Source organism: Chionomys nivalis, chromosome 21, assembly GCF_950005125.1.
Source record: "Chionomys nivalis chromosome 21, mChiNiv1.1, whole genome shotgun sequence".
Lineage (NCBI taxonomy): Eukaryota > Metazoa > Chordata > Mammalia > Rodentia > Cricetidae > Chionomys > Chionomys nivalis.
The window spans coordinates 56,593,945-56,610,916 of NC_080106.1; the positions used below are offsets into that span (position 1 = coordinate 56,593,945).

General features: G+C 38.3%; 1 protein-coding gene across 1 annotated transcript; it reads right to left on the minus strand.

The window, feature by feature from the left end:
* Positions 1-11,164: 11,164 nt before the first annotated feature.
* Positions 11,165-12,100, minus strand: LOC130863892 (olfactory receptor 2G3-like). The gene has a single exon (XM_057754224.1). It carries the CDS (start codon positions 12,098-12,100, stop codon positions 11,165-11,167), a length of 936 nt encoding a protein of 311 aa, XP_057610207.1.
* Positions 12,101-16,972: the final 4,872 nt, after the last annotated feature.

Here is a 16,972-nt window from a genome sequence, read left to right on the forward strand (position 1 = left end):
CAGGTTGATTTCCAATTGTGCCAGCACCATTTGGTGAAGATGCTTTCTTTCTTCCATTGTATACTTTTAGCTCCTTTATCGAAAATTAGTTGTTCATAGGTTTGTGGGTTAAAATCCGGGTCTTCTATGCGATTCCATTGGTCGACTGCTCTGTTTTTATGCCAGTACCACGCTGTTTTCATTACTGTAGCTCTGTAATAGAGTTTGAAGTCAGGGATGGTAATGCCTCCAGAAGTTCCTTTATTGTATAAGATTGTTTTGGCTATCCTGAGTTTTTTGTTTCTCCATATAAAGTTGATTATTGTCCTCTCAAGATCTGTGAAGAATTTTGATGGGATTTTAATGGGGATTGCATTGAATCTATAAATTGCCCTTGGTAGAATTGCCATTTTTACTATGTTGATCCTCCCAATCCAAGAACAAGGGAGATCGTTCCATTTTCTGGTATCCTCTTCAATTTCTTTCTTCAATGCCTTAAAGTTCTTGTCAAATGGATCTTTCACAACCTTGGTTAGAGTTACCCCAAGATATTTTATGCTATTTGTGGCTATCGTGAAAGGTGATGATTCTCTTATTTCCCTCTCTGCTTCCATATCCTTTGTGTATAAGAGGGTGACTGATTTTTTGGAATTGATCTTGTATCCTGCCACATTACTGAAGGCGTTTATCAGCTGTAGGAGTTCTTTGGTGGAGTTTTTGGGGTCGCTCATGTACACTATCATATCATCTGCAAATAATGCAAGTTTAACTTCTTCCTTTCCAATTTGAATCCCCTTTATCCCCTTATGTTGTCTTATTGCTATTGCTAAAACTTCGAGAACTATATTGAAGAGGTATGGAGAGAGTGGACAGCCTTGGCGTGTTCCTGATTTTAGTGGGATGGCTTTAAGTTTCTCTCCATTTAATTTGATATTAGCTGTCGGCTTGCTGTATATAGCTTTAATTAAATTTAGGTATGACCCTTGTATCCCTAATCTCTCCAAGACTTTTATCATAAAGGGATGTTGAATTTTGTCAAATGCTTTTTCAGCGTCTAATGAAACGATCATATGGTTTTTTTCTTTCAGTTTATTTATATGATGGATTACATTGATAGATTTGCGTATGTTAAACCAACCCTGCATCTCTGGTATGAAGCCTACTTGATCATAATGGATAATTTTTCTAATGTGTTCTTGGATTCGGTTTGCCAGAATTTTGTTGAGGATTTTTGCGTCGATGTTCATGAGTGAGATTGGCCTGTAATTCTCTTTCTTGGTTGGGTCTTTGTGTGGTTTTGGTATCAGAGTTACTGTAGCTTCATAAAAGGAATTTGGCAATGACTCTTCTGTTTCTATATTGTGAAATACATTAAGGAGTATAGGTGTTAGGTCTTCTTGGAAGTTCTGGTAGAATTCCACATTGAAACCATCTGGTCCTGGACTTTTTTTGGAAGGGAGGTTTTTGATAACAGCTTCTAATTCTTCACGACTAACAGGTCTATTTAGGTTGTTCACCTGGTCCTGGTTTAACTTTGGTATATGGTATTTATCTAAAAAAGCGTCCATTTCTTTTACATTTTCCAGTTTTGTGGCATACAGGCTTTTGTAGTAAGATCTAATGATTCTCTGAATTTCCTCTGTGTCTCTGGTTATGTCTTCCTTTTCATTTCTGATCTTATTAATTTGCAAATTCTCTCTCTGCCGTTTGATTAGTTTGGATAGGGGTTTATCAATCTTGTTGATTTTCTCCAGGAACCAGCTTTTTGATTCATTGATTCTTTCAATTGTTTTCTGTGATTCTATTTTGTTGATTTCAGCCCTCAGTTTGATTATTTCCAGTCTTCTACCCCTTCTAGGTGAGTCTGCTTCTTTTTTGTCTAGAGCTTTCAGGTGGGCTGTTAAGTCTCCAATGTGTGCTTTCTCTGTTTTCTTTAAGTGGGCAGTTAGTGCTATGAACTTTCCTCTCAGGACTGCTTTCATAGTGTCCCATAGGTTTGAGTATGTTGTTTCTTTATTTTCATTGTCTTCAAGGAAGACTTTAATTTCTTTCTTTATTTCTTCCTTAATCCAGGTATGGTTCAGTAGTTGGCTATTCAGTTTCCATGAGTTTGTAGGCTTTCTGGGGGTAGCATTGTTGCTGAATTCTAGCTTTAATCCATGGTGATCTGATAAGATACAGGTGGTTATTAATATTTTTTTGTAACTGTGAATGTTTGCTTTGTTACCGAGTCTGTGGCCAATTTTTGAGACGGTTCCATGAGCTGCAGAGAAGAAGGTATATTCTTTCCTATTTGGGTGGAATATTCTATAGATGTCTGTTAAGTCCATTTGATTCATTACCTCCATTAATTCTCTTATTTCTCTGTTAGGTTTCTGTCTAATTGACTTGTCCATTGGTGAGAGAGGAGTATTAAAGTCTCCTACTATTAATGTGTGCAGTTTGATGGCTGCCTTGAGTTTTAACAATGTTTCTTTTATGTACGTGGGTGCTTTTATATTAGGGGCATAGATATTCAGGATTGAGATTTCATCCTGATGAATTGTTCCTGTTATGAGTAGAAAATGTCCCTCTCCATCTCTTCTGATTGATTTAAGTTTGAAGTCAACTTTGTTAGAAATTAGTATGGCCACACCTGCTTGTTTCTTAGGTGCATTTACTTGATAAGCCTTATCCCAACCCTTTACTCTGAGTAGGTGCCTGTCTTTGTGGTTGAGGTGTGTTTCTTGTAAACAGCAGAATGTTGGATCCTGTTTTCGTATCCAATCTCTTAGTCTGTGCCTTTTTATAGGTGAGTTGATTCCATTGACATTAAGTGATATTAATGACCAGTGGTTGTTAACTCCGGTCATTTTTTTAGTAGTTGATTTTGTGTGTTTCCCTTCTTTGAGATGTGCTGGTAAAGGGTCTTTAGATGTCTGAGTTACTGTGGTCCTTGTTGGACTCCTTGATTAGTGATTTTTCTTCTATTACTTTCTGTAAGGCTGGATTTGTGGCTACGTATTGTTTAAATTTGTTTTTATCCTGGAAAATTTTGTTTTCTCCATTTATAGTGAACGAAAGCTTGGCTGGGTATAGTAGTTTGGGCTTGCATCCGTGGTCTCTTAGTTTCTGCAGTACATCTATCCAGGACCTTCTGGCTTTCATGGTTTCCATAGAGAAGTCAGGTGTAAGTCTGATAGGTTTACCTTTATAAGTAACTTGGCCTTTTTCCTTTGCTGTTCTTAGTATTCTTTCTTTATTCTGTATGCTTTGTGTTTTGATTATTATATGGCTGAGGATGTTTTTTTTTGATCCAGCCTATTCGGTGTTCTGTATGCTTCTTGAACCTTCATAGGTATATCTTTCTTTCGGTTGGGAAAGTTATCTTCTATAATTTTATTAAATATATTTTCTGGACCGTTGAGCTGCGCTTCTTCTCCTTCTTCTATTCCTATTATTCTTAGGTTTGGTCTTTTTATTGTGTCCCATATTTCCTGAATGTTTTGTGATTAGAATTTGTTGGCCTTGCTGTTTTCTTTGATCAGCGTGATTATTTTCTCTATGGTATCTTCAGAATCTGAGATTCTTTCTTTTATCTCTTCTATTCTGTTGGTTATGCTTGCTTCTGTAGTCTCTATTCGTTTACCTAGATTTTCCCTGTCCAGCTGGCCTTCTGTTTGTGTTTTCTTCTTTGCCTACATTTCAGTTTTTAAGTCTTGAACTGTTTCCATTATCTGTTTGATTGTTTTTCCTTGGTTTCCTAGGGTATCATTCACTGATTTACTCAAATCTTCAAACTTTCTGTTATACTTCTCATCCATTTCTATAAGGGCATTTTTTACATGCTGTTTAAGGGCGTCAATCACTTTCATAAAGTCAGTTTTATCTACTTCTTCATGATTAAGGTGTTCATGTCCTCCTGTTGTGAGGTCGCTGGGTTCTGGTGGTTTCATATAGTTTTTCAGATTGTTGGGTGAATTCTTGCATTGGCGCCTGCCCATCTCTTTCTCCGAATGCTCCCCTATGGATCTTCTTTTACCGGATCAGGTCTCCTTGCCTACTGATGTACCTTCCCAGTGATGGCACTCTGCAGTGATAGCTCTCCTGGTGCTCCAGTGATGTCTCTCCTGGTACCAATATCAGATCTCTGTGCCCAAAGACGGCTCTCCTGGTACCCAGATTAGCTCTCCCACTGATGGCTCTCCTGGTGACAAGATCAGACCTCCGTGCACGTTGGGTAGTTCATAAACAAAGCCCTTACCTTGCTTGTTGCAGGCAGGCCAGTGAAACAAAGGAAGTCTCGCCTGCCTACTTGCCCTGAGGATTTGCCCCCAGCGCCAGACAGACTGAGCTGGATGGTGTTATGTGCCCAAAGAGGAAAGGGGACAGAAGGAAGAAGGGTTCTGGATGCAAGCTGGGTGGGACAAGAAGAGAGAGGCAGTATGCAGGGTGTAGAGCCCCTGCAGGAAGCCCAGGGAGTATAGGGTGGGGGATGAGGAACTTCAGAGTTCCCTGTCCAGGGCTGCTTCCGCCGCCGGTCACAAACTCACTCCGCTGCTGTCTCTCCTGGTGCCAAGATCAGATCTTCGTGCAGGTTGGTTAGTTCGTAAACAAAGCCCTTACCTTGCTTGTTGCAGGCAGGCCAGTGAACCAAAGGAAGTCTCGTCTGTCTACTTGCCCTGAGGATTTGCCCCCTGCACCAGACAGACTGAGCTGGATGGTGTTATGTGCCCAAAGAGGAAAGGGGGCAGAAGGAAGAAGGGTTCTGGCTGCAAGCTGGGTGGGACAAGAAGAGAGAGGCAGTATGCAGGGTGTAGAGCCCCTGCAGGGAGCCCAGGGAGTATAGGGTAGGGGATGAGGAACTTCAGAGTTCCCTGTCCAGGGCTGCTTCCGCCGCCAGTCACAAACTCACCCCGCTGCTGTCTCTCCTGGTGCCGAGATCAGGTCTCTGTGCAGGTTGCGTAGTTCGTAAACAAAGCCCTTACCTTGCTTGTTGCAGTCAGGCTAGTGAAACAAAGGAAGTCTTGTCTGCCTACTTGCCCTGAGGATTTGCCCCCAGCGCCAGACAGACTGAGCTGGATGGTGTTATGTGCCCAAAGAGGAAAGGGGGCAGAAGGAAGAAGGGTTCTGGATGCAAACTGGGTGGGACAAGAAGAGAGAGGCAGTATGCAGGGTGTAGAGCCCCTGCAGGGAGCCCAGGGAGTATAGGGTAGGGGATGAGGAACTTCAGAGTTCCCTGTCCAGGGCTGCTTCCGCCGCCGGTCACAAACTCACCCCGCTGCTGTCTCTCCTGGGTCCGAGATCAGATCTCTGTGCAGGTTGGGTAGTTCGTAAACATAGCCCTTACCTTGCTTGTTGCAGGCAGGCCAGTGAAACAAAGGAAGTCTCGTCTGTCTACTTGCCCTGAGGATTTGCCTCCAGCGCCAGACAGACTGAGCTGGATGGTGTTATGTGCCCAAAGAGGAAAGGGGGCAGAAGGAAGAAGGGTTCTGGATGCAAGCTGGGTGCTATTCTTTTTTAATTAAAATTTCCACCTGCTCCCCATTTCCCATTTCCCTCCCCCTCCTCCCATATTTTGCCCCCTCCCCCCACTCCCCACCGCCTATCCCCCATCCTCTTCTCCTCCTCCCACTCCATTCTCCCTCACTCTCGATACTGAAGATCAGCCCAAATTCCCTGCCCTGCGGGAAGACCAAGGTCCTCCCACTTCTATCTAGGTCCAAGAAGGTGAGCGTCCAAACAGGCTAAGCTCCCACAAAGCTAGTTCATGTATTAGTTATTTTTAAGCAATTAGCGGTCATTTCCTTTTATAAGTGGGGGTGTTTTACTGACTTTCCTACACTTTTCATCTACTATTTTGTCTTATTGTTCATATCCTTTGCTTTATGGAGGTTTCTCAGTTTCAGGAAGTTCCATGTATTGATTGTTGATCTCAGAATCTGTGCTACTGGTGTTATATTTAGAAAGTTGTCTCCTGTGCCAGTGCATTCAAGGCTAATTCCCACTTTCTCTTCTATCAGGTTCAGTGTAACTAGATTTATGTTGATGTCTTTGATCCACTTGGGCTTGAGTTTTGTGAATGGGGATAAATATGGTTTTCTGCATTCTTCTACATGTCAACATCCAGTTATGCCAGTGCCATTTATTGAAGTTGCATTTTCTTTTTTCATTGTACAATTTTGGCTTCTTTGACCAAAATTGATGGCTCATAAGTGTGTGGATTAGTAACGGGGTTTTCAATTAGTTCCATTAATCCACATGTCTGTTATTATGCCAATATTAAGCTGTTTTTATTACTATAGCTCTATAGCAGAGCTTGAAGTCAGGGAAGGTGATGCCTCTGGAAGTTCCTTTATTGTATAGGATTTTTTAACTACGTGTTTGTTTGTTTTTTTCACATGAAGCTGAGTATTGCTTTTTTCAAGGTCTGTGAAGAATTGAGTTGGGATTTTGATGGGGATTTCACTGAATATGTAGATTGTTTTTGGTAAGATCATCATTTTTACTATGTTGTGCCTACCTGTCCAAGAACATGGGTGATCCTTCCATTTTCTGATATTCTTCTTTAATTTCTTTCTTCAAAACCTTAATGTTCTTAACATACAGGTCTTTCATGTGTTTAATTAGAGTTACCCAAGAAACATATATAAAATATAACACAAATGTTATTTGTGGCTATTGTAAAGGGTGATGCTTCTGATTTCTTTCTCAGCCTGTTTATCATTTGTATAGAAGAGGTCTACTGATTTTTTTTTGTTAATCTTTTGTCCTGCCACATTATTGAAGGTATTTATCAGCTGTAGGAGTTCCCTCATAGAATTTTTTGGGTCACTTATGTGTATTATAATATCTCTGTAAATAGTGAAAGTTTGACTTCTATTATAATTTGTATTCCCTTGATCTCCTTTTGTTGTCTTATTGCTCTAGCTAGGACCTCAAGAACTACATTGAATAGATATGGAGAGAATGGACAAACTTGTCTTGTTCCTGATTTCAGTGGGATCTCTGGGAGTTTCTCTCCATTTAGTGTGATGTTGGCTGTTGACTTACTGTAAATTGTCTTTATTATGTTTAGGTATGTTCCTTGTATCCATGATCTCTCCAATACCTTTATTGTGAAGGGGTGTTGGATTTTATCGAAGGGTTTTTCAGCATCTAATGAGATGATCATGCGTTTTTTTTTTTCTTTCAGTTTGTTTATATGGGGGATTACATTGACAGACTTTAATATATTGTACCATCCTTACATGTCTGGAATAAAACCAACTTGATTATGGTGGATAGTTTTTCTGATGTGTTCTTGGATTTTGTTTGCTAGTATTTTATTGAGTATTTTTGCATCAATGTTCATGGGGGAGATTGGTTTGTAATTCCCCTTTTTAGTTGTGTCTTTTTGTGATTTCGGTGTTAGGATAACTGTAGCCTTGTAAAAAAGAGTTTGGCAATGCTACCTGTTCTTCTGTGTGGAACAATTTGAGGAGTCTTGGCATTAGCTCTTCTTTGAAATTCTGGTAGAATTATGCACTGAAACTGTCGTGCCCTGGGATTCTTTTGGTTGGGAGACTTCTGATTCATTTTAAGGTCATATTCTTCTGCTTCATCTGCATTGGGAAATTCAGGGCTTGCTGTTCTAGGACAACTTCTTTGTGGTTCTGTTTGTACTTTACATTGTTGAATGTATTCTTATACTGTCTTCTACCCATCTCTTCCTTCAATTGGTATAGGTGGGGTCTGTAGAGCCAGTGGTCACTCTTCCTCCAAGTTGGGGCCTGTGTCCCTGGTGGTCATTATACTTCCATGTGCAGGTGTTGCTGGTGGGCCAAGTGGTCCCTAGTGTGTCTGGGGATGGTTGGCAGGAGAGGGTGCTAATGCCTGGTCACTGGGGTTGCTGTAGGTGGGGAGGAGGGGCTAGGTCCTAGAGAGCAGGGCTCTTCACCCAGGATATCAGACACTCACCTGTCCTTCCAGGTGGGTCCAGTGGGCCATGTGGTTGCTTGTGTGGCAGGGGCTGGTTGGCAGGATATGGTGATGTTGCATGCTTGCAAAGGGTGCCATGGGTGGTGGAGGGGTGGGGCTAGAGCCTAGAGAGCAAGGTTCTCCATCTGGGATATCAGACACTCACCTGTCCCTCCAGGTGCAGGTGGGTCTGGTGGGGTCGGTGGTCACTGGTGTGGTGAGGGAAATGGTTATGGGGAGAGGTTTCTGTTGCCTGGTAGTGGGGTGCTTTGGGTGGGCCTTTGGATGGTTCTTAAGCTGTTATTAATTAAATAATAAATTGTTGATATTTTGACTAGCCATTCTTTCTCCTCATGTTTTTATCTAAAGACAATTTTAAATGGAAAAGTCACAAGCTTATTTTATTTTATATAAACTTATTATTGATTGAGTTCTAACATGAGAACTTCCAGTGGCCATATCAGAGGAACAGCAAGTAGCTACTGAGATCAAGGTGTCAGTCAACCAAAAGGAATGTCCCTCATGGGGAAATCTTAGGATAGGTAAGACCCTTAGACTACAGACCCCAGAGTGTCTTTTGCTTCTGTTGTGCCTTTACATGTTGGGTGCTGCTATCTTTCTCTGATACTTAGCATGGTGTCAATGGATGTCAGGAAATCCGAACTGCCTGTAATGCAATGTGTTTATATCATGAAAATATTCCGTTCTACTGGGCTTTTGTACCTGTATAGTATTATAAAAATAATTCCTTCCTAAACTGTACTGTCTAGCTGATAATAATAATGTTAGTTAAAGTAGAGTTTGAATGATAAAAGTATAAACAAGGAAGTATCACACAGCTAAAACACATGGATTTCTATTGAGGAGCCATATAGACCATGGTTAGGTAATGATTAAGGAAAACAGTTGAGTTCCGGTAGCACAGTTAGCTTAAATTCTTTTAAGACTGGGAGATGTGTTCACAGGTTTTGGAGTATGTAATAGCTGAAACAAAGCTTTCAAAATAACTTAAGGTTAGACTAAGATATTTTTGTTAAATAGCTTTAAGGTAAAAAAAAAATCCAAGAAGATAATCTAAAGTTTTAGAATGTTGAACTTGCTAAGGTCAGGGAACAAGAACAAAGCACCCCAGTTATCATTAGCTGATATGCTTTTCTTGTTAGGATTGGTTGATAACCAAATGTGATGATAAATTCATTAAACTGATTTCTTCCTTCAGTCTCCTGATATAAGAAACTACTGATGAGTGGGTATGCACTCTAAAGATTTAAGGTAGAGTTGACTGATTCTTTTTCAAGTATAAAAGTTTAGGTTTATGATTTTCTATAAGACTACCTTTCAATATAAGTAATAAAGTAATTGACTTTTTTTTTATAACTGCAAAATTCAGTCTGCCACTTAAAGTCCTGACTGATAAGAATACCATGCTTGCCTACACAGTTAATATATAACTATTTTCTTGGGTATAAATGTATGTGCATTCTTGGGATAATTTGTTTTTCACCTGCAATACATAAAATCTAATTATGTAAAGAATGTGGAAAACATGCTCGTTTTTACTTGTATTAATTGTAATCACTTATTAGAAAAACATAATGTTAATGTAACCACGTTGTAATTTTTTTATATTGACTGAAAGATTTTTTTCTAGGAATGATAAGCTGTAATGGAAAGAATAAAGAGAGAGTTAAAATGGTTTAGAAAGAAAACATCAAAAGTGAGAGAAGGAAATCACCAGGAAAATAAGGAACAGAGAATGCAAAAGAAGAATAAAGAAAAGGCCTGATGGAAACCATCAAGAGAATGTGTGAGTTTCCATTTCCCAACCCCCTCAGATAAATAGTCTAGTACGTGCTGGCTCCATGGACCCCTTTGAGTTCTCTGCTGGTGACTGGCACTTGTATGGATACCAGAAAATTGTAGACGGGTAACAGAAAATAGCAAGGAAATTTATAACTATAAGAACTAATTATAAGAAAAAGCATAAAATAGATAACTATACAGATAAATACTGGATTGTGCTACTATATACTTTCAGAAAGAAATTTAAATAAGAGCTATGTGTGTTATAACTATAATAAGTGAATACCTTTTCCATTAGGAGGTGATGACTGAACACAGGTTATAATCCATACTGTTTGGTGAGAATGTCTTTTACAGTTTGAGTTCATGTCAGTGTGAGGAACACATTTCCATAATCAGAAATCATGGAAATCAAACCTCATGCAGTAAATAAGTCACCACCATTAGATTGCAGCTGAATTAAATAATCTCATTGCAGTAAACTGTTTCTCGAAAGTACACTTTACATAAATCAACTAACAAACTCATTTTAGATGTCCAAAGCATAATCTACTTGATTATTACAAGCAGTTTTGGTAAGGAATCAATAATTCCTAGGAACTGTTTGGGTAGTTTATTTCTGTAAAATAATTATATATGAGTTTTACTTGGAAAAGAAGCAGTTTATCAGTGGTAACTATTACTTACTGACTCATTACTAAGTGTTTTCTAACTACTCCAATATAGTACAAAGTAAGACTCACGTTAGAAATGATGCAGCCAAGACCCCAGTCTTTCTGTTTCAGATGCTGCTATTTAAGAGGTATTAGTTGACATAATTGAACATGACAAACTTGAGTAGATCAATAATACTATAATTATAAAATAAGTTTTAAAACATGGTATTTATTTGTCATTTAGTATCGAATATGTTGATTATCATAATGATGAACATTACTTTTAAACTCATAACAATGGGGATATAAAGATGTGACTAAAACTTTCACAAGTGCAAAAAAGAAGTAGTGGAGTTAAAAATTCCAAGGCTGTAGTCATTCTAACTTCCCCTCTGTTGGCTACAATACAATTGCTACAATTGATGGTGGGGTTTGCTGTAAAAGTGAAAACAGTTGCTTTTTAGGATTATTAGAATATTTGTGAGAAGGGACAAACTGTGGAGAATTATAGTGTTTGTTCATATGCAAAAGAGAAATAAAAGAAGGGAAAAGAGAATCCAGAGTGTCAGAAGCAGAACAGTCGTGGACTTAGATGGGTATAAGGAAATGTTGCCTCTCCTGGGCCCCAGAGCATCCTGGGAAGAGATTGAGAAGACTAACCCGAGGCCCAGGGCAATGCAGCACTGACAATGCTTACAGTGAGCTGAGCTTCAAAGCCTGAGAGGACTATGGTGCAGAACTATATGACAATATGTAGTCATAAAATCGGTGTCACTACACGCTTTGCTTCATTTGCACACTTCAGAGCCTCTTTTGAAGAGCCGTCCCAGAGCCCCTTTCACCTCCTTATTTCTCAGGGTGTAGATGAGGGGATTAAGGGCCGGTGTCATGACAGTATAGAAGAGGGAGATGAACTTCCCATGGGTGTGGGCATATGAACTGTTCGGCTGGATGTAGATGGCAGTGATGCTTCCGTAGAAGAGGGACACCACCATCAAGTGGGAGCCACATGTGCCCAGGGCTCTGTGCCAAGCCTGGGCTGACTTGATTCTCATAACTGTCTTGACTAGGTATCCATAAGATGTCAGTATCAGTGCTAAGGGTAAAAGCAGCAAGACCAATGAGGCCACAAAGAGCTGGACCTCGTTGGCATGAATGTCCACACAGGCAAGCTTGATCATGGAGGGGACCTCACAGAAGAAATGGTGCAGCCATAGGTGACCACAACGGGGAAGCCAAAGAGTGACTGTTCCCTGGATGAGAGCATTTCCTATTCCACTGATCCATGAGATTCCTGCTAGAGCCCGACAGAGCTGTGGATTCATCACAGCTACATAGTGGAGAGGTTTGCAAACAGCAGCATAGCGGTCAAAAGCCATTACTGCCAGAAGAATACACTCAGTAGAGCCCAGAGTCAGAGAGACATAAAGCTGCACGGCACAGCCCACAACCGTGATCGTCTTGGCTGGTCCTTTCAGGTTCCACAGCAGTTGGGGAACAATACTGGTGGTGAAACAGATGTCCACAAGGGAGAGGTGAGTAAGAAAAAAGTACATCGGGGTTTTGAGTTTAGGATCTATTGAAGAGATCAGAATAATTATTGCATTTCCCACCAGAGTGAGAAGATATGAAATTAGAATAACTATGAAGAGCCTTCTTTCCAGCTCTGGCTGGTCTGAGAAACCCATCAGAATGAAGTCACCATTGACGCTGCTGTTAATCATCTCTGCCACCTGGTGTAGACAAGGTGGAGAACATTGCAAATTAAGGGAAAGTCATAATATCAAAGTCCATAAAATAATTCAAAATGCTGACACTGAAGAAATTTGCAGTGACTGATGGTTCAGGGTCCTTTAGAAGCTGAAGTAGGTTTTGTACAGAAATGGTGCAAGTTTTAGAGAGGCTACTGTAGAAGCAGTATTTGCCTGAGTAGATGCTATGAGGAGCAGAGACAGTTTGTCACAGAAGAAAATGCATAAAAAGAATAAACATATTTGATCCATTTATAACTTATAACAATTCAGTCAAATTAAATAAAATGTTTAGTGTCTTTAATGTTTGGTATAAATAACAATTATTTAAAAAGTCTACTTTCTTCAAATACAAACCTTAAACTAGCCATTATTTTAGTTTAAATATATGAACAACAGGTTCTGGAGATTGTAAAGGCTACTTTTGATGTAAAATATCCAACATTTGTTTAATGATGAAACTTTTTAACATTTATGTCAGAATTTTTAATTTTATGCATACATGGGTTCAGAAGTAAGTTTCATGTGGGAATCATTAGCTCATTCCATCTACCAGCTACAAGTTTGCGCAGATAGGATAACTCAGTGTATTTACACAGCTTCCCTCCTCCGCTGTATGGTTGTGGGTGGAGTTGCTGACTTTCTGGTTTTGCGTTGAATTGAAAGTGAGTGAATCTGAATGTAGTGTACAGTTGCCAACTATAATTAGGGCGCCTCAGGCAGGTGAAAGAGGCTGCTTCAATATGTACCTAATATCACCTTTTTCTCAAGAATATTAAAAGAACAACTTTAAAAATTTGAAATATTTACTGCTTCCTTTTGTGCCCAGACTGCTACTATGCCCGTGTGGAATCCAGTTGGTACCTGGCATCAGTACAAGCACCCAGACCTTAAAATTCTTCCTTAATTGCAATTAAATATCCTGCATTGCTTTATATTTGGAGAAATTAATTGTGGAAGTAACATATGAGATAATTCTTAACTATTGACAAGCTTCACTTATCATGTAAAACTGTTAGAGAACACAGTGAAAATTAAGTCTGAGAAGGTCGGGTAAGGGATCCAGACACCCAATAACCAAAAACCATGTGAAATACCTGACTGATGACTGAAAATAAGGATAGGGCTACACAGTGATTAAAAAAAATATGAAGGAACTTCTAAGGAGCAAACCATCTTATGTGCATACATCTATACACACACATATACGTATATATACATTGTTATATATGTATATTCACAACAGTTACATATATGTTGTATTAACTTATATTAAGTATAACATATATTTATTATGTATAGTTCTAATTCTAATAAAGACATTCATAGTTATATACACATGGACCCATACAAACACACATACATGATTATCATTTTCTCACTTTGTTGCCATTAAAGGAATGGAATGAAGACAGATGTGACATGTCTGTCCTACTCCTGCTCAAGGGTATCTTATCCATCTTGGCCAAGTGAAACACTTCATATCACTTCTAAGATACTCACAAGCACAGGCAGCCTCCAGAGAATGTGATAAGGCAAACTCATGGCCATAGACCAGTTCTCTAATTATTAGAATATACTCATCTTGGCTTTTTAGAAGAATTGGTTTTCTCCTTGGTATACTTCTAATCACATGTGAGTTCCATGCTCTTGTTTAAACTAGGTGAGCAAGCATCACACAAAACCCAATTATTGTTGAGAATAACACACATGCAGAAACATAAAACCAAATCATATGTGGTAGAAAACTAGTTGACAGAAGATAATTTCCTTCACTCTTTCATATGAATAATGTTGAAACAAAAATGAAGGCTGAGCCTCAGAGCTCACAGTGTTAACACCCTCAAATAGTAGTAGCCCTAAAATCAGTGTCTCAGACCCTGTGTTGATTGTAGGGCTACTATTTGAGGGTGTAATTCTCTGAGGACCAGAAATCCAAGAGAGATTATACAAGAATAGAGGGCACTGTGCTGGAAAGTTTCCAGGGACACAGATTTCCTATTATGGCAATTAACCTCATACTATATTGCATTCAAAGCTGAACTATCCAGGAGGTCATTCATGAACAGATTATGTTGTTTTTCTGTTCTTTCAAAATTATTTAAGTATAAGGAAAAAAACCCAAAAGTAGTAACTTTTGCATTCATAACCCACATATATATAATTTTAAAAAATCAGCTGTTTCTATGCTAAATTTCCATCACTAATTTATTTATCATATATGTATCTACATGCTTACTGTGCAGATAACATTAAATTCATTTAGCCATAACCAAATGTATTACTACATTCTTTTTTCATATCTACCCTACCACATTCGCATATGTTTTGCCAGGCCCTGTGTAACTATTACTATGAATTTAACCAGGCACAAGCAAAATTTTGTGTTGCTATTTTATCTCTGCATTAATTCAACACCATCTTTATGAGAATCATTCATTTTGACTCAAACTAACAGCAGAATACAACCTCCACCCACTCTGAATTTTGTAATTTTAATAAACCATGAACCACTTATCTATAATGGTGCTAGTCGTTATTTTGTTTTGAGTTCCATATTTAATAGAGAATGATGTTCTGGGTATTTTTGCATGTATTTTTGGGTAAATAAAATCTTAAGTATTTTGGTAAAATCTTTTTACACAAAATATGCATGCATCCAGAGTTGATGGATCTGTGGACATGGGTGGACATGGGTGGACATGGGTAAATAAAATGTTAAGTATTTTGGTAAAATCTTTTACACAAAATATGCATGCATCCAGAGTTGATGGATCTGTGGACATGGGTGTATCCTTCAGTGCACTCCACATTTACACTGTGCAAGCAGCTACCCAGCATCTGGGTCACACTAAACACTTTCTGCCCTTTTAATTTTAGTCATTTTGGTAGTATGCAAAGGGTATCAACCATAATCTTCATTTATACTCCTCTGATGACTAAGGAAGTTGACTAGTCTTTAATCCTGAAATTTGCTTGAGAAAAACCAATTCTACCATTTTGGCCAAATTAAAGAAGGTTTTATTAAAATGTTTAACATTGACCACAAAGGAATTTAGTCCAGGACACCACCTGGAAAATTTCTGCCATACTTTCCCATAAGGCTTTGTTGTTATTTTTCAAGAACTACAACTCCCAGAATCTCAAGAAGTTACCTGGTCCTTGGGTACATGGGACAGGTGGGACTTACAGATTAACTTGGGGTCTAACATAGATTGTCTTTTAAAATATGTCATGGAGGGGCTGGAGAGATGGCTCAGTGGTTAAGAGCACTGACTGCTTCTTTCAGAGGACCCAGGTTCAATTCCAGCACCCACATGGCAGCTCACAACTGTCTGTAATTCCAGTTCCAGGGGATCTGACACCTTCATACCAATGCACATAAAATAAAGTTAAATAAATAATATATGTTTTTAAAAAAATAAAATAAAATATGTCATGGAGAGAGTTTACATATAGTACTTGTTCAAGTCTTTAGATTTTTTAAAATTTATTTTTAGGAAAGTAGATTTTAGGTTTGAAAAAATGGGAGAATATAGAAGAGTGATGCCTGTTGAAGATGTTTTTCTTATTTTATTCAGTAGCAGAGACTTACAGGTGTCCCTTAATATGTTACGTGTGGATATACAAACAAATAAAATGCAATTTGTGGATATGTAAGTTAATATAGTAGGATGAAGTCAGATAAATCAAACTAATAGAAGTGTGCCTTGTGTTCTTTATTTTTCAAACATATAAGTGATAATTTTATGGCTGACAATTAATAAGACTAAATTAGTAAGAAGAAAATACTTCATTGTAAGACAAGTATTAAAGTGAGCACTGCTGTGTGTAGTTCTGAGCAGTAACATTGACTATATTAGAACAATAGGTGATTCTCAGGTTTTCAGATCTTTGTGGCAGGAAAATGAAATCTTGGACTCCCATTTATTTCACCAAACACTGATTGTTTATTTCTACTTCAGGTGATAGTATTTTGTCAGTTTTTACAAATACATTTGTGAAGTCCGCTGCTGTCAAAATATAAATAACCATAGCAGAATTTTTAGAATAACTTATGAGTTTATAAATCAATAATTTAATTACTGATCAGAATTCAAAAGAAAAGACAGTATGTTCAGTTTGGGGTATTTCTAAATTCATAATTCAAAGGAAAAGGAGAACTGAGTAATTTTAGTATATCAAGTTATTTTATTGTTATCTAAATCCAACTTAAAAATTTGTTAATTTTGCATTAAGCATTGTTTTTGTCGATATTTGTAAAAGTGTATAACAGATAATCAAAGATAAACTGCTCTTTTCAGAAACTATAGTCTGTTAAACAAAAAACTAGTCCCAGGTGTGGGTACCTTCTTTTGAGTTGTTGGTTTCCAAAACAACACACGCTATTGACAATTAACTTAGTTGTCTACCAGAATTTGAAGGTAAAAACCCATTGTTGAAGATGCCACACATTTTGGTCATAGGGCACATGGAAATCCAGTGAGTAACCAGAAATTTCCTCCATGATAGCCATATTTCATAGTTTCAAAAGGTGTCAGGCACATTATCAGGAGAGCAAGGGTAACAACAGTCCTACTAACTTGTAAACTTTGTAAAGTACAATAATTATTTGGCTGGAAAGGTTGCACATTAGTGGTACAATGTCTTGAGGGACAACCAAAATCTGTCTGATTAGATTTAAGACTTACTCAACTAGGCCTATGCCTAGTACTGTCAATTTGGCCAAGAATCCATCATAAGATAGGTCATGGATCCCAGGGAAGACCATATCATCATTATTTTAATAAACTGATATAATATACAAGTGCTTTCTAAATACACATTCTTCATGGAGAGATTAGT

What these genes read in the sequence shown, in the direction of transcription:
- LOC130863892 (XM_057754224.1), bottom strand. Translation starts at nt 12,100, where the DNA reads ATGATTAACAGCAGCGTCAATGGTGACTTCATTCTGATGGGTTTCTCA.